The sequence below is a fragment of the Mustela nigripes genome, chromosome 17, assembly GCF_022355385.1.
Source record: "Mustela nigripes isolate SB6536 chromosome 17, MUSNIG.SB6536, whole genome shotgun sequence".
NCBI lineage: Eukaryota > Metazoa > Chordata > Mammalia > Carnivora > Mustelidae > Mustela > Mustela nigripes.
Window position 1 is genome coordinate 8,576,905 of NC_081573.1, and position 17,584 is coordinate 8,594,488.

At 53.6% G+C, this 17,584-nt stretch overlaps 1 protein-coding gene across 3 annotated transcripts in view; it reads right to left on the bottom strand.

Moving 5' to 3' along the window:
• Positions 1-639: 639 nt before the first annotated feature.
• Positions 640-17,584, bottom strand: part of NECTIN2 (nectin cell adhesion molecule 2) — a 26,472-nt gene continuing 9,527 nt past the window's right edge. Inside the window, exons 2-9 of one of the 3 annotated variants that reach the window (XM_059382182.1) lie at positions 15,634-16,029; positions 12,744-13,040; positions 11,887-12,004; positions 11,393-11,541; positions 4,737-4,890; positions 2,610-2,673; positions 2,382-2,468; positions 640-1,766 (exon numbers count right to left, since the gene is read on the bottom strand). In XM_059382182.1, coding sequence (XP_059238165.1) covers positions 1,497-1,766; positions 2,382-2,468; positions 2,610-2,673; positions 4,737-4,890; positions 11,393-11,541; positions 11,887-12,004; positions 12,744-13,040; positions 15,634-16,029 — 1,535 coding nt within the window. In that variant the 3' untranslated portion in view covers positions 640-1,496. Of the gene's footprint in view, positions 1,767-2,381; positions 2,469-2,609; positions 2,674-4,736; positions 4,891-6,861; positions 7,591-11,392; positions 11,542-11,886; positions 12,005-12,743; positions 13,041-15,633; positions 16,030-17,584 lie in introns of those variants that run through there. The other 2 variants (XM_059382185.1, XM_059382183.1) reach the window with 2 other exon arrangements.

The following is a 17,584-nucleotide window of genomic DNA, read 5'->3' on the forward strand; positions in this document are numbered from 1 at the left end:
CCCATTCATTCCTGTCCTATTACCCAGCATGCCTCTGCGCCATTCATTTCAGCTTCATTTCCTGAACTACCTTTAGTCCATTTCTGCCTGTTCACTTTCATCATCCTTCTAGCGCTTCTTTAATTAGCCATCAGGTTTTGGGTCCATTACCCATCATGCCTGCCGGCCCTGTTTCTCTATTATCCCTCTGCCTTTGGCTCATTCATTCGGCTCTATTACCCATAATGCCCTGAGCTGCCATTACATTATTCGTAATTTTGCCTTTGGCCTATACTTACTTGCCACTTATCGCTTAAACCTGAGTCCCTCAGACGGAATTACTGCCATTTCTATCTTTGTTCCGTTTATTTCCGTCCGTCACCCGTTAGACTGCCGTTCCTTGTCAACCACCCTGCCCTGGACTCCTCCCCCTCTCCTTCTGTTACCCATCATTACGTTTTTGGTTTACGCGTTTTCGCTCTTTATTCCCTCACTTAATTATTATTATTTTTAAAATATCTTTGGGCCTTTTGTTTTTTGCCTGTAACCCATCTTGACTTCTAGCCTCCTGATTTCCTTCAGCTCTAGGTGCCCTATTTGTTTCTCATGTCCCACTCCTATTCCCTTCACATCCCACAGAAAACACAAGTTGACATCTGGTCAAAGTATAAACTCAGATTTTGTAGGAAATGCTATATTACAAAAACAGTATTATATCCCCAGCATCCACCCCGCCCCCGCCCCGGCCAATCTCCCTCCTGGGAGATGTTTGGGTCCCATCCCACTGGGCAGGAGTAAAAGGACTCAGTAGTCTTCAAAGTAACAGCAACTTCTTCCAAGGCTGGGGCCGGCAAGGCACACCGCATGAAGCTTAACCCATCTAGTCCTGGGATGAGGCTTAATTCCCTGTAGACAGGAATTGGGGTAGTGGGGGCTCAGGGAAGGGTCTGGACCCTGAGACTCCTGCCTGCAGGAGGGAGGAGGTGGGGAAGCTCTGCCTTGGGTTGGGGAATCCCTTCCCTCTTGTCTTTGGGGAACAGACAGGGTAGGGAGGGGGTGAGTGGGGCTCTGCTGCCTGGAGGGCTCAGGTCTGAGCAGCAGGGTACCCCCAACATCTACCCCGCAGAATTATTGGGATTTTACTGCCTGAGGACAACTCGGAGGTCTGGGGTTTTCTTTGGGATTTGGGGGGAGTCTGGAGATGATGGGACATGAGAGGTATGATCTAAGGTCACAGTCTTAGGAGACCTTGGGTCAGAGGTTGTGCAGAAACATATTCGCCTGTCCCCATGTGAGATAAGGTTACCAGGTTTCTGCATGGCCAGTTTCTCTGGGTCAGAGATCTTGGGTTAGAGGTCATAGTGGAGCCACCAAGGCAGAAGTCACAGATGAGATGCATTTTTGTGTGTTAACGGGCCATGGCCTGGCCAGAGGTCAGGGGGCACTAGATCCCTGATCTAGATCCCAGAAAGTGAAGGGCTCAAAAGTGAGAGGTGAGAGGCCAGGGCCATGGCAGCTCACACATACATGGCCCGGGACATGACAAAGCCTTTGCTCTGGTAGGAATCAGAGGGGCTGGAGTAGGACAGGGCATCATAGATGGGGTTGATCTTATCTAGATAGTCTTCCTCCTCCTCCTCCTCATCTTCCTCTAAGTCCAGGGAAACCCCCTCCACGACAGGTGGCCCAGGAGGCACCAGGATGGGGGAACCCAGGCCCGTGGCCCCAAGGAGCAGGGGCCCTGATCGTTCTTCCAAGGTGGGCAGCTCATGGTATCGCGGCATATCCTGGAGACAGGGAGGGAAAAAGAGTCCAAGGTCATCTCCTGTGCATTACACAGAATCCCAGCCTGCTCTCTGACCCCCCAAATCCTGACCATCTCTTGACTTCATCGCTTGTTCGGCTGGGTGGAAATTGCACTGGAGCAATCATATGGCTTGTCTCCAGCTCAAAGCCCAGAGCCTGTCAGTCCTGGGCCTCTCCTTTGTCTTTTGATCGCTGACCACAAGACTTTCTCCATGAACCTTTGACTTCAATCTTGACCTCAACTACATAAACTTAAGCCCTGAAGAGCTCCTTAAACCTTGATTTGTCTCAGCTTCAGTATCTGACCCAATATCCAAGAGACCACAGAGGGGAATGACAACTGGTTTTGTCTCATCTCCAGGCACGGTATCTGGCAAATGTAGATGTTCAACCAGTCTACACTAAGTGACAAGGACCTCATATCCTTGAACTTTTTCAACCATGATCTCCCCGACTGAATCCCAAACACATCTCTGTGCTCTAAGCTCTGAGTACAGCACTGGCCTTGAGTTATGACCTTTAGTGATGGACCTTTTATGTCAGAAGCTGATCCCTGGCCCTTAAGCCCAAACCCCGAACCCTCCCTGAATTCCCACCTGCTCCGCACATGAGACGCCAGCATCAAAGTAGGGGGTCTTGAGTGGGCTGTGCTCTGAGGCCCCAAGAGTGAAAAGCTGGGAGGGCTGCAAGGAAGAAAGAGGGGCAGGTCAGGACCCTCTCACAGCTGGCCTCTCCCCAGAAGTCCACCCTCCTAGCCCTGGCCTCTGTGGGAAAAGTGCGGGCGTGGAGGTAGGGACAGCTTGGGCTCCTGGGGAAGTGCTTACCATCTCAGGCTCCTCCAGCTTCGCCTTGGGGGTTGGTGGCTTGTATGAGGGAGGCCCCTCCAGACTGTTGGGTAGGAGGAAGGTCAAGTGGAGTCTCAGACCCAAGAAGCCCTCCTATCCCAGGATCACTGCAGATGCCCTTCCCTCTGCCCGATCTCTTTTTCTGCTGCCTCTCCCCCAAAAGCCCCCCTTGCCCAGCTAACTCTTATTCATCCCATGAATTTCTCTTCTTCCAGGAAGCCTCCCCGATTCTCCAGGAGGATTAGGGATTCCTGATATATGGTTCTATCTAGCTGTTCTTCTCTCTTGGAGCACTTACTGAGTTTGTATTTGAAACATTATTTCTGATATCATTCAATAACTATGCCACTGTGAGCAAAGTGAGGAAAGAATGAGATCCGTGTCCTCAACAGTGTTCTCAGAACTCACTGTGAGGAAGTCAGAGAGTATTTGTTTAAAAAATGAATGAGGGGTGCCTGGGCAGTACAGCTGGATAACCATCCAGCTCTTGGTTTTGGCTTGGATCAGGGTCTTGGAGTTGTGGCATCAAGTCCTGTGTGGGGGTCTGTGCTCAGTGTAGAGTCTGCCTGGGATTTTCCCTCTCCCTCTGCCCCTCCTGCTCATGTTCTCTCTCTCTCACATAAGTAAATCTTTGTTTAAAAAAATGGATGAATAAATGAAAGTTGCAGAAACTTCCTTGTGAATCAGAATCACTCAGGGAGCTACAGATTTCAGGCCCTTCCTGCAAAAGTTGATTCAGGGGCACCTGGGTGACTCAGTCATTAAATGTCTGCCTTCGGCTCAGGTCATGATCCTGGGGTCCTGGGATCAAGCCCCACACTGGGGTCCCTGCTCCCCAGGAAGCCTGCTTCTCCCTCTCCCACTTCCCCTGCTTATGTTCCCTCTCTCACTCTCTCTGTCAAATAAATAAATAAATAAAATCTTTAAAAAAAGTTTTTGAGGGGCGCCTGGGTGGCTCAGTGGGTTAAGCCGCTCAGGTCATGATCTCAGCGTCCTGGGATCGAGTCCCGCATCGGGCTCTCTGCTCAGCAGGGAGCTTGCTTCCTCCTCTCTCTCTCTCTGCCTACCTCTCTGCCTACTTGTGATCTGTCTCTGTCAAATAAATAAATAAAATCTTTAAAAAAAAAAAGTTTTAATTCAGTAGGTTTATTGTAAGCCCAGGAATCTGCATTTTTAACAAGTGTCCCTACCCTTACTATGTGCACACACACACACACACACATACACACAGAGAAACACAAACACACATGCACACACTGGACTATGTTACTTCAGAATCATTTTGGTCCCCAAATGCTCACTTGATGGAAGAATTTCAGCAAGTGATTCTGGGTCTCTCCTGTTTCCTCTTTGAAGTGGGTATCATGGGTTCCCTATGAGAATTTCATTTCTGTGATGTATTTACACATGTGAACATTTTAAAAATGTTTGCCTCATCATTGCATTCCTAACCTCTGGCGTCTGGCCCTGAATGGTTACTTTCTTAATACTCACTGAATCAATGAATGGATGTGAAGCCTCATCGAGGTCCCACAAGTAAAATGCATTTTACCAAGCCTGGCACATAACAAGTGCTCTGCACAGAGAAGTGTGGTTAGTTCTCTTCCAATATCCAGGCACTTCCGTACTCAGACTGAGATTTTAGCAGGCCACATGGCCGCCCTGGGTAAAGACTACATTTCCCAGCTTCCCCTGAAGCTGATATACCATGTGAACAGGTTCTGGCTGACAGAGAGTGAGGCAAAGTGATGGGTTCCCTTATAGGGCAGGTCACTGCCCTCTATTTGTCTTTCCCCCAGGCAGGAATAGGGGAAGGTCAGGGGGCTGTATCTGGTTGTCAAGTATATAGACAGTGCTAGAAGAATGGGGAGCCATTTTGGAATGCGAGGGAAGGGAAGTTAGAACAACAAGGTGGCAGAAGCCTGGGCTCTGGTGATGTCACAGAGCAGAGCTGTCATTACCCACACTTTACAGGAGACAGAAAGAAACTCTCCTCTCTACCCCACTTAAGTCACAGTGATCTGGGGTCACTCCCCTCCCCCCACCCCTTCGGTTCCCAGATTCTGGGACCCTTCCTCCGCCCAGTTCTCGGGGCCCATCACTCACTCATCCTCCTCCTCTGCCCCCTGTAGCCTCTGCTCTTTCCGCTGCTGCCGACAGATGAGGATGCCTGTGGCGACCACAGCGGTAGCAATGATGGCAGCGATGATGCCCCCAATGATGCCACCCGTGGCCCCTGCGCCTGCTGTGTTGGGGGTCTCTGCAAGAAGAGGGACAGCGTCAGGGGGTCTCCAGGAGAAAGCCAGAGCTTCTTATTCTCTAAGTCATCACCCACCTGTCTACCTCCTCTCCCTGGTTCTTACTGAGCATTTGTTGCGTGCCAGCGTCAAATAAAACATCTGCAAGTCCCTGTTCCCACGGAACATCTGTTTTAGCTGGGTAGAGACCAAGGGTGCAGAGACGAACACAACAGCTATCACGCCAGGTGGCAGTAAGGGATCGAGGGTAAAGACAGAGTGGGGAAGGTGGTAAGGAAGTGACAGAGCGGGGAACCCCAAGGGTCATCAGAGAGAGACTTACTATGAGGCAGCATTTGAGCAAAGGCCTGAAGGGACAGTAGGGGGTGAGCCAGGAGGAAATGAGATCATTCCAGGCAGAGGAAACAGCCAGTGCAAAAGCCCTGAGGAAGCCTTGTGTTACTTTGAAGGAGCAGCAAAAAGACCACAGAGCCAGAGAAGATGGGGTTGGCAGAGGAGGGAAGGGAGGGAGGTGACCCAGCAGAGCTAAGAGGCGCAGAATGGTGGGTATTCTGGAATCGGGATCAGAACCCTTAATTCATTACAGGGAATGGAGTCATCACCCTGGGCAGGGGATGTGGTTCTGCCAACCTAACAGGAGAAGGAACTGAGAGAAGCTATGCCCCCCTGGGTCTTTCGGTTGGAGTCCTTCTCTGTCCCCGATGTCACCTGTTTGTCATTTTCCACGGCCACTGCGAGCTCCAAGGGGCACAGTCTGGCACCTGGCTGGTGTTTGCCAGATGTGCGAGGAGGGGACCGGCGCTCCAGGATCCACCCCATGCCAGACTGTCCAAATTCCCATTTTGGGGAGGAGGCATGGGGGACCCAAGGTGGGGGACAAGACCATAAACAACCAGAGGAAACTGCACGTGTTCGCAAGCCCCACCCACAGGCTCCACCCTCAGTCAGCCCCACGGCTCAGTTGCCCAGAGGAAGAATGTCTGGGTCGCTGTTTCCACAACTTCCTGTTCTGCAGCCTGGCGGCCTCGGGAGAGCTTCAGAGGTGGCGGGATGATGGTAACTGCTGCTCACTCAGTCCACACAGTGCCATCCTGAAAGTACTGTTATTCCTGTTTTTATTGCCGGCACACCCGGTGGGGAGGGGGGAAGTGGGAGGGCGGAGCTATGTCTGCCCAAGTCACCTCTGTGTCCCTGGCAGAGTGAGTGGAAATCAATACTGGTGGGAAATGGACGCCCCAAGCCCCACCTGGCGGCTCCGCGCGGGCATTCCGGGCGCATCCTCCGTGGTGGGGCTCGGGACAGCACAGGTGACTGGGACCGAAACTGGCCCCCCCAATGCCCCCCCTTTCCCAGGCATGGGTTTGGGAGATTTTCTAGTTGGAGGAGCTGCAGCCCCTCCCTTGGAATCATTGAAAACCCGTTGCGACTAGGACTAGAGGAAGAAGGCTGACTGAGAAAGGCCACAGTTCAGTGTCATCAAGATGGGATTTTTCTGGTTCCTTAATACCTCCACCCGCCCTATATCCTCAGGGCCCAGAGAACAAAGGGGGCCTCCCTCCCTCCTGAGATCCTCAGCAACCGAAGAAGGTCAAGTTTGAGCTCTGGCCCCACCCCACGAGGGCAAACCAGTCCAGGTTCCCTGTCTGTTCTGGGGAGCTCTGGGCTCTCACCAGTTTGGCTATTCCCCCCACCCCCGCCCTTGGCAGAAAGGCAGCCACAGTCCTGGGGGAAGCCCCTCAAGTCCAACTTTCCTAGTCTCTGAGCCCAGAAGCCAGCAACTCCCTTCCGGAGTTGCATTGGCCTTGGGGGTTTCAGGCATCCAGTAAGTCCTTGAACAATCCAAGTAGTCAGAGCCCCCCTCCCCTCCCTTGGCCCCCGAAGTCTAGTCCCCATCAGGCTCCCACCCCCGGGACCTAGTAGTCCCTGTCCCACCCCCCAGTGAGGGGGTCTGACGTATTACAAGACACCCCCGATGTTTTCCTCCAAGGCGTTTATTAACTCCTGAGTGCCATGGGGCTGGGGCGGGTCAGAGCCAAAAACAAGTTCTGTGTGTGTGTGTTGGGGGGGGGTTCCTCTCTAGGTCCCCATGACCGAGCTCCCCCGGGGCCTCCCCTTCCCCATGCAGCCCTGGAGACAGAAGTCCAGTGTGTGATTCCAGCTCCCTCCCAAACCCAGGGAAGTGGGAGGTGGCATCTGAGCTCCAGTGTCGTCCAGAAAAACGAGTCCAACCAGTCTGGAACCCTTTGGCTGGCGTGGCTGGCTGTGTCTCTGTCTCTGTCTCTGTCTGTCTCAGGGTCACACGTAAATTGCCCGCCGTGAAATGAGGGAGCCGTCCAGCTGGGACTCCATGTCGTCCTCGAGAGCCTTGGGTGGAGGCAACATGAGACCTTCCTCTGCCTTCTCCTCCTCTTCCTCCTCGTCCTCCTCCTCTTTGCCATCCGGCTTCAGGGGGCCAGGGGCGGCTGGCGTCCAGAAGACGGGGCCCCCATTCCCAAACACCTGAGTTTTTGGATCGTAGGCTCCTCCTCCACTGCTCTCTCCTCCTCCTCCTCCTCCTCCTCCAGGGCTCTTCCTCCTCCTCCTCACCCTCAGCAAGATGAAGGCCAAGGACCCCCCAGCCAGAAGCAGTAGCACCAGCAGTGTCCCCCCCACGGCCCCCCACACCACTGGACCCACGTCTCGGGGCGAGGCCCGGGGTGTGTCTGAGGAGAGAGAAGGAGGGGGGAGAGAGAGAGAAAAGGGAGACACGAGGTCAAGAGGACACATCTGTGGTGCGGGGTTGGGGGGCAGAGGACACAACAGGGGCAGTGACGGGAAAATCGGGGAGGTGACTCTGGGCAGAAGATGGGGGAGGTGGAGAGAAGGTAGAACCTGTCCACTCTGGGCTACACACACTGGGCACTTTGGATGGGCGTGTGAGGGGGGTTGCCAACTGGTGGCTCCCAGATGTGTTTCCTGATACCTGCACAGGGTTTTTCAAAAATTAAACTTGCTAACATTGCAGAAAGTAGATGATTTCACCACCCCCCCGCCAAAAAAAATCCAGATTTCTTTTAGGGAAAAACAAACTCAGATCGGCCACAGCAAGTTCTTGTCTCTGCCCGGCGAAGGGCAGTAGCTGCGTGAAGGTGGCTGCGGGGTTCGGAACAAGGGTTTTGCGCCCAGCCAGAGGGTCACTGGCCAGGACCCCAGAGGCATCTGAGTTTGCGACCTGCTTTGGACAGGCCTGGACAGGGGGGAATCCTCGCAAAAGCTCTGAGGTTAGGGTCATGGAATCTTGGGTGGATCGAGCCAGGAAAAAGCCAAGCTGGATTGGGGGTCAAGACTGTCAAGATTCCAAAGCCCGGTGGATTTGAGAGAAGGAGGAAAGAAGGGGGAGGGTGCTCCTGAGAAACCCTGTACCCCTTGGAAGTGGCTGGGAGCACCTGGTCCAGGCCATGTAGCCTGCCTCCTGGCTGGGCCATGTCCCCAGTTGTGGAACATGGGGGCTCATAAAGCCCACTGTCTCCAGCTGGGCTAGTGTTCCCGGCAGTGGGCCCACAGCTGGGAGGGGAAGGGTCTGGAAGTGGAGAAGGAAGCCAGGGACTGCGAGGAGTGCAGGAGGTGGGGCGGGGACAAGGGGTGGGGTCTAGGCCGCACACCAGGAATAGACATTGATACAGTTTAAACCTAGAACCATTTTACACATTTTACACATGCCCCTTCCCCCACCCCTGCATGCAGGGCTGCAGATGGGGAGAAATCAGGGGACGGGGAACCCACTTATACCTAAACCCCTCTTACCCACACCCTGCACATAGGAGGGGCTGGGACCCAGGCTCCAGAGGGCCCGTGTTTCTCCGGGTGTTTCTTTTAAGAGGGGCATTTTCAGGGACACCTGGGTGGCTCAGTGGGTTAAGCCTCTGCCTTTGGCTCAGGTCATGATCTCAAGGTTCTGGGATAGAGTCCCACATCAGGCTCTCTGCTCAGCAAGGAGCCTGCTTCTGACTCTCTGCCTACTTGTGATCTCTCTCTCTCCCTCTGTGTCAAAAAAAAAAAAAAAAAAAAAGTGGCATTTTCAAATAAAGCCCCACTGGAGGGCTGTCAAATCCATTTAGCAATTCAAGAGGAGCAGTTAAAAAAAAAAAAGCAGACTAGAAAAAGTATCTCCCAAGTAGGAAGAATAAGTACTATCTTGTGAAACTTTTTCTTTTTTTTTGTCTGTCATATCTGTCTATACCGGTACACCGGTTAGAGGCGTGCAACAGTTTCCTTACTGAGAACGCCCATCAGTGACGTCTGGGAACCTGTTTCGGCGCAGGATGGAATGTTTATCTGGGTTTCTGCAGGTGGTATTTTGGAGCGGGTGGGTGTGTTCATGAGCCTGTGGGTCAAAAGTTCTCCTGTCTCCCCAAGGCACCGTCTTGCCTGTGGCACAGCCTGTGTGCCTACGGTTGTGCTTACACGAACCCTGAACCCCGTGCCTGGGACTGCACGTCTGGGTCTGGCCGTGTACGGGAGTGCAAGGTGACCGAGACCCTCTAGATGCGACTCAAGGGCTGAGAGTGAGGGGGGTCTGGGGGGCTCAGTTGGTGGGGCATCTGCCCTCCGCTTGGGTCACGATCCCGGGGTCCTGGGATCACGTCCTGCGTCGGGGTCCCTGAAGAGCCGGGGTGTCTTCCCATAGGGCTGAGTCTCTCTGAGGGGTGTGTTTGAAGGGCTTAACTTTGAGGCTGGTGTGTTCTCTTGGAGGGGGTGGTTTCTGGCGGGGGACGTCCCTGGGATTTCTGTGTGTTTCAAGGGGCTGTGGGGGGTGTCCACGTGTTTGTGTGTGTGTATTCCTCTGGTGACCCTCAAGTATGACTGCATCTGTGTGTTCAAGGCTCTGCCCCTTACAGGGGTGTCCTGATGACTGTGCCTGGGGAGACCAGGTTCTTGGGTGTGGATCTGCGGTCGAGGTTCAGGGGCGGGCTTTCCAGTGGGGCGTGGCAGGGTGGATGGAGCCGGCCCTCCCTGGGGTGTGTCTTCCAGGGCGGGGCTGAATCCAGTTCACCACTGTCTCCCCAACATCAAGGGGGATGCTGGCAAAGAGGAACCCTCAACAAATATTTGTGAGATGACGATCTGTTGAATGCAGCAGGGTTTCTGGGGAGTTTCTGAGGGCGTGCGCCTTGGGGAACGTCTCTGAGGTTCTTTGTCAGGATCTGTGTGTGAGGTACGGTTTCTGCGTGTGAAACTGTTGGGGTTTCTCCCCACGGTGGGCATGTCTGCGTGATAGTGTCTGGGACAGTATAACTTCCGGGGACAGTGGGTCTGAACGGGGGTGCCGTGTATCTATGGGGCGTGTCAGAATTCCTGAGAGGGATCTGTTTCCATTTGTTTCTAGGAGTGTGTGTGCATGTGTGCACGTGTGTGTGGTATAAGATTATGTCTCAGGAAAGGGATCTGTTTCTGTGTCTGGCCATGGCGCCTGTCTCCAGGTGTGTGGGGGTACTCACACTTATGTGTCCTCACGTTTCTGTGTGTCTGTCTTTGGTCATGTTTCTGAGCACAGCCCCCGCCCCCCAGCCCACCAAGGCACTATTCCCTGTGTTGTGTGTTTGCACAGGTGTGCTGCATGAACGGGTGTGCCGGGAGGGGGTTTCTAAGAATGGTAAACGTGGTATCCTGGGGGGCTCTGGGCTGGGGTCACCTGGCTTTGTCTGGTGTATGCCTCTGCTCATGTGGGCTGTGGGTCTTGGTGACGGTGGGTCTGAGGGTGTGGGTTGTTTTAGCTGAGTTTCTGTTTTGATTCCAAGGCCATCTCAGAGCAGAGTATGTCTCTGGAGATGTGGGTCCTGCCTACTGAGACATGAAAGGGCCTCTGTTCCCAGCTCGGGGGTCCCCGTGTCTGTGTCTCAGGGCACACGGCCTCCCTCCCAGTCTACAGTTGTGATTCCTACCCCATTTCCATCAGCCAGTGCCTCAGGCCTTGTTGGCCTTGTTCTTTTCCTCTCCTGTCTTGGGGCCCATCCGAGTTTGAGGTCATTATCAGGGAGACTGTTGAGAACTTTCGACCCATAGACACATCAGCCGCCATTTCCAAAACACCCCCTCTAGAAACACAAATCCTCCAACACATGTGAAAACTGATTTCCTGATGTGACTTGACTAGCACTCATGGTAAGAAATCAGTATTCAAATGTGTCTATTCGTGTCTGTCTAGCTGTGTGACATGTGTCTCTCCAACTGGAGCCCAGGGCGATGTCCCTGAGTCTCCTCCTAGAATCTCTTTCTAGGTCTCTAGTTTCTAGAAAGCCCCCAGCAGAGGCCTCATCCTCCTGATTCTTCCTCCAGTGCCTATCCTATCGTCCCGATCCAGATCCCAGGTGGGGACAAGACAGAAAAGCCACATGGACCTCCTTTCTCATTGGCAAGGCGGGTCTGAATCTTTCCCCAGGCCGGCGGCACAGCCTCCCTCAACGCGGCCCCGGAACCCCAAAGGAGAAACACTTGGGGAGCGGACAACCTCCAAGACCTGCTCACCTCGCACGAGGACCACCTGTTCAGCACGACCCGTGCCCACGGCGTTGGTGACTGTGCAGATGAATGTGGTGTTGACCAGTCTGTCCACTGAGTGGATGATCAGCTGGGGGCCCTGGGCTACTGCTGAGGCTGGGAAGACGCCTGCTGTCCTGGAAGGTGCAGGGGTCACCGGAGGGGGACATCAGAGGAGCCCGGCCTGGTCCCTGATCACACAGCCTTTAAGATCCAAGCTCCAGGGACATAACTGCTAATGCTCAGGACCCTACATGGCCACTGCTCTCCTTCTGGAGGACTCACGGGCTCAGGTCCCTGATGCGCTTCCCTCAGATCCACGGGTCCAGACCCCCAGCAGCCTCTTCTCTCAGACCCAGGAGTCCAGACCCCCAGCCCCTCCTCCCTCAGAGTTAGGGGTCCAGATCCCAGCCCCTCCTCAGACTCAGGACCTGACTCCCTCAGACCCGGGACTCAGGGGCCCAGGTCCACCCAGGACTCACGTGCTCCAGTCATAGCCTGTGGGCTCCGGTTTGCTGCGGACGTCACAGCTCAGGGTGGCCTCGCTGCGGCCTAGGTACCAGTTGTCGTCGTAGCCGGAGATGGAGACCTCAGGGGGATCTGGAGGAAATAGGGGAACTAGCTCAGGGACAGGGAGAGTCCCAGAAGAGGGGAGAGGTCAGCAGAGAGATGGAAATCCTGAAGAAATGAACTGGGTTAACAGGAGGCAGACCTATGTCCCAAGTAGGACAAATCAGTTCAGGCTATGTCTCCGTCCAGGGATGCCACCTGGGTCGGGAGGGAGTTACTGTTCCACGATGGCAGTGCCTGTTATTCCTGCCACACCCGGAGCAGATGAAGGAAGTGGTTTAACCAAAGGCAGTGTTTGGGGAGCTAGCGTGCAGAGTGCTGAGCTGGGGGCTGGGGTGTGTTTGGCCGAGGTGGAGAAGAGCCGGCTGAGTTACTCTCTGGCTGCGCTGTGGGGTAACACTGGGGGGTGTGGGTGTGGGCCGTTTTTGCAGTTTGCCAATTTCCTCGGTATAAATACTCCCCAGTGGTCAATTTCAAGCTGTCCCTACAACTTCCCTGGATGTGGAATTGGGACGAAATGCATAAAACTGGCTCTTGCGAACCCATTCTAGCTCACCCACTGATCGTGGTGGGAAGGAGAGCGCCTCACGAAGCCAGCGGAGGCAATGAGGGGACACGGGGGGGGGGGGGGGGCAGTATAGACAAGAGGCAGGAAGGCGGTGCCGACTGGGAGGCTGATGCAGACAACACTCAGGGAGGGTGTAGACAGTACCCCAGGGAAGCCAGCGTAGACAATACTGGAGATGCGATCACACCCCAACACACTCACAGCGCACGGAGAGGGTCACAGGCAGCAGGATCGGCTCCTCGAAGCTCTCATGCTCTACTTTGCAGGTGACCTTGACACCGTCTGCTCGGCTCAAGGGCACCAAGGTGAACCGGCTGGTGACAGTGACTGTGCCGGGCACGGGCCCCGACATCTGGGTCTCTTTGGTCTCCCCATCCAGGGGTGAGAACCAGGAGATTCGAGCGGGTGGGCGGCCACCCTCAGAGACACAGCGGGCCACGGGTACAGGATCCAGGCTGAGCGTGACCTCCTGCGTTTCGGCGTGGTTCTGGGGCTGTGCTGGGGAGAGCAACAGAGGGGGTACGTCACTCCTCACCTGTGGTCCTTCCATGGACACCTCTGCAATGGGGCTGAGCCGGGAAGCCCCAAGCACTGGGGGCTCAAATCCCACTTCTTCTGCTTAGCAGGTGCATTGGCCTTGGGCAAACCATTTCCCAGCCCTGTACCTCAGTTTCCTCCTCTGTAAAGTGGGGAGAACTAAAATGCCCACCCCAGAGGGTTGTTGGGTAGATTAAACAGATAGGTAAAACCCTTGGGATGGTGACTGACGCTCCCTATGCTGTGTGTGCTGTGACATTATTCTGTCTGTCCTCCTCTGCCAGAAAAGCAGAGACAGCGTCCAAGAGCTTGAGATTTTCTTTTTTTTTTTCTTCAAAAAAAGCCAAAGCAGAATAATGCAGTTCAAAGGTCCAGCTCAAAAGACCTCCTACTTCTTCCCTGTAATTGCCAGAAGATGGGGGTGCCGGAAGTGGGATAAAGGTTGTGGAGTTTCCCAAAGCTGGACATTTTTTGCCCTTTTCACCCATCTTCCTGGAAACCATGGAAAGATACTGGGAGGAAAACAATAAAGCGTCTGTGAGAAATAACCCACAGGTAGAACTGGACTGTCCCGAGTTTCTGCATCATGGCCCCAGGTGCCTTGTGGATCTCACTGGGTTTCTCCAGAGTTCATCGATGTAGTACAGCCCTCTCCTCCTTCCCTCCTTTTCTCCCCTGATTGCCAGAGCCTCCGCTGGGCTTCCCCACATGCTCCCTGGTTGCCCAGCCACCTGTCCTCCGACCACTCCGGGCATGTGACCCACGCCTCCCTCGGTCCTTGCAGCACCCACTGCAAGGTGTTGGCGACCATGTGCCTGGTAGGGTCTGGGCCTCCCTTCTTCTTGGCTTGCTCTTCCTCCTCCTCCAGATCCAGGCTTCACTTCCTCAAGGGAACTTCCCTGACATCTGACTCTCCCTTTTAGGGGCTCTCACGTCACCTGCTGCTCTGGGAAAGCAGAGCTTTGGCTGTTCTGTTCCATGTTCCTGCTAGCTAGTGAGAGGCAGGTGCTCTCTACACAACCCTTGAACAGAACGCATGATGATGGGGCAGCTGGGTGGCTCAGTGGGTTAAAGCCTCTGCCTTCGGCTCAGGTCATGATCTTAGGGTCCTGGGATCGAGCCCCGCATCAGGCTCTCTGCTCAGCAGGGAGCCTGCTTCCTCCTCTCTCTGCCTGCTTCTCTGCCTACTTGTGATTTCTGCCTGTCAAATAAATAAATAAAATCTTAAAAAAAAAAAAAAAGATTCTCTTTAAAAAAAAGAAGAAGAACACATGATGACACAGGGAGAGCCCTTTGCCAGTGGTGGAGATCTGTGCTTTGAATTATGCAAAACAATTGGGGTTTCAGGCTCCATTAAAAAGGGAAGCCTTTGAGGCGCTTGGATGGCTCAGTCATAAAGCGTCTGCCTTGGACTCAGGTCATGACCCCAGGTCCTGGGATGGAGGTCTGCATCATCAGGCTCTCTGCTCAGCAGGGAGCCTGCTTCTCCCTCTCCCACGTCCCCTGCCTGTGTTCTCTTTCTCTTTTTTAAATATCTTATTTATTTATTTGACAGAGAGAGAGATCACTAGTAGGCAGAGCAGCAGGCAGAGAGGGAGGGGGAAGCAGGCTCCCCGCTGAGCAGAGAGCCCGATGAGGGACTCCATTCCCTTTGTTTGCTAATTTGATTATTCCCTGGCATTACCTCTAATGTATTTCCAAAGCCCCGACATCTTCTTGCTACCCAACGGCCTCCACCTTGATCTAGTTGCCATTACCTCCTGCCCTCTGGTTCCCCAGCTTCCACCCGTCTCCCCAGTGTGCAGCCAGAAGGAGTCTGTGAAAACCAAACCCAGATCACATCTGTCCCCTGCTCAGAACTTCCCACAGCTCCAGTTCTCTCAGGGCAAAAGCCAAAGTTTTCATGTGGTCCTTGAGGCTGCCTGTGATCTGTGGCCCTCATCATCTTCTTGATCTTTTCCCCTCCTACTCTGCCTTTATTCACAAGCCTCTGGCCACATTGACTTCCTTGCTCTTCCTCAAATGCACCCTGCCACAGGGCCTTGGCACTTGCCATGCCCTCTGCCTAGAATTCTCTTCCCTTACTTAACCCTACAGGGCTCCCTCATCTCTTTCTAGTTTTTGTTCAGATTTCACCAGGCCTCCCTAGCCAACACTGTAGCCTGCCCCCTGCCCCACGCCCCCCAGCTTCCAATGCGCCTACATCCACCTGACCCACTCCTATTTTTCTTATGATGTTATTTACTCTCTGGCACCCCCTTATTGAAATAGAAGCCCCAGCAGGGCTGGGAGCTCTGCCTTATTCACTGCTTCATGCCCAGAACCTAGAATACTGCTTGGCACCTAGAAGGTGCTCAGTCTATACTTTTGAAAGCCTTGGGAACTGCTGTGTCCTCAACTTGCAAGATAGAGTCTGACATGCAGTAGGTGCTTAACAGATATTTGCTAACTGAGCGAAGACCACAGGGAAAGTCAATATCACAGCTGAAGCCCAGAGAGAAAGGGATCCGCGATGGGGGGGATCTCCTGTTCCCTGACTCCCCGCACTGCTCACCTATGGCTTTGAGCCAGGTCACCCCGCGACTGGTGCCACTGGGGAAGGTGGCAAACTCGCAGGTGTAGTTGCCCTCGTCGTCCACTGTCAGTCCCCGGAGGGCCAGCGTGGCGTCCCGCAGATCCATCTCGGTGCCCTGCCTGGTCCCTGCACTCTGCCCAGCAGTGACAAAGGACAGCCGCTCTTCACCAGGTTTTGAGCTGCGGAAGCTGGGGCCGTAGGAGGGGTGGAAGGCGGCCACACTCTTACTGACCCCGGCCGCGTCTACATGCAGCCAGGTCACCTGTGACACTCGGACTTCCGGTGCCGGAGGCAGCAGGTGGCACGGCAGCTGCACGGTGCCGCCCAGGTAGCCCCGCACCTCGGGTGGCACTCGAACTTGGACATCCTGGGCTCCTGGAGAGAAAAGAGAAAGAGACTGGTGGCAGGGGGAAGGACCCAGACACCTCCAGGCTACTCGGGGCCATCATGGAGGGACTCCCCTGGGAAATGCAGACCCCACATGCCATGTAGGAGCCTTTGTTGGGTCCCCATTCCAAAAGGGCCATCCAGGAAACATATTTTATTTTAAAGATTTTATTTATTTATTTGATAGGGATCCCAAGTAGGCAGAGAGGCAGGCAGGGGGGAGCAGGGGGAGCAGGCTCCCTGCTGAGCAGACAGCCCTATGCTGGGCTCGATCCCAGGACCCTGGGATCATGACCTGAGCTGAAGGCAGGGGCTTTAACCCACCGAGCCACCCAGGCGCCCCCAGGAAATATATTTTGAGGAAAACTAGGGATATGGGAATCTGGACTAAATTATGGGCTGCTTTGGAATGTTTGCTGATATTCTTCTTCTTCTTCTTTTTTTTTTTTCCCCAAGATTCTATTTATTTGACAGAGAGAGAGAGAGATAGCAAGAGAGGGAATACAAGCAGGGGGAGTGCGAGAGGGAGAAGCAGACTCCCTACTGAGCAGGGAGCCTGATGCAGGGCTTGATCCCAGGACTGTGGGATCATGACCCAAGCTAAAGGCAGACGCTTAACAACTGAGCCACCTAGGTGCCCCTGTTCACTAATATTCTTAAGCATGGTGGTTCAACCTTAGGCAGGTAGCATTCCTGTGGCTCCACCATCATGTCCACAACATACCCTCAAATGGGTCAGCAAAACCAAAACCAGCTACAGAGAGAGCCATGAAGACAATGTGGCAAAATGTAATCTGCTGTGGAGTCTGGCGGGAGAGGGGGAGGCAGGCTCCTGAGCTCTTCTTCCCACTTATACCTGCGTGTATGTTTGCAAATTCCTACTATAAAGTGTTTGGATGGAAAAAAAAAAGTGGGGTGCCTGGGTGGCTCAGTGGGTTGAGTCTCTGCCTTCAGCTCATGTCATGGTCTCAGGGTCATGGGGTCAAGCCCCCACATCGGGCTGTCTGCTCAGTGGGGAGCCTGCTTCCTGCCCCCCCTGCCCCCCGCCTGCCTCTCTGCCTACTTGTGATCTGTCAAACGAAAAAAAAAATCTTGTAAAATGTTTGGAGAAAAAAAAGAATCCCCCTCAAAATCAGTCAACAAAAAAATAAATAAGCCAGATGCCTGGGGGCCTCAGTTGGGTTAGGTGTCCACCTTCAGCTCAGGTCATGATCCCGGGGTCCTGGGATCGAGTCCCTCATTGGGCTCCCTGCTCCGTGGGGAACCTGCTTCTCCCTCTCCCTCTGCCTTTCTCTGTCTCTCATGAATAAGTAAAATCTTTAAAAAAAAAAAATAAGCATGTCACAAAATAAGTTTTTAAATATTTAAAGTGTGAGGGCAGCCTTGACTTTTTTCTGCACAGAATTACACTTTCTCTCACCTTTCTAGAAAAACTACAGCTCTCTGAGCTTTTTTTTTTTAAGAGATTTTATTTATTTATTTATTTATTTTTATTTTATTTTATTTTTTTTTAAAGATTTTATTTATTTATTTATTTGACAGA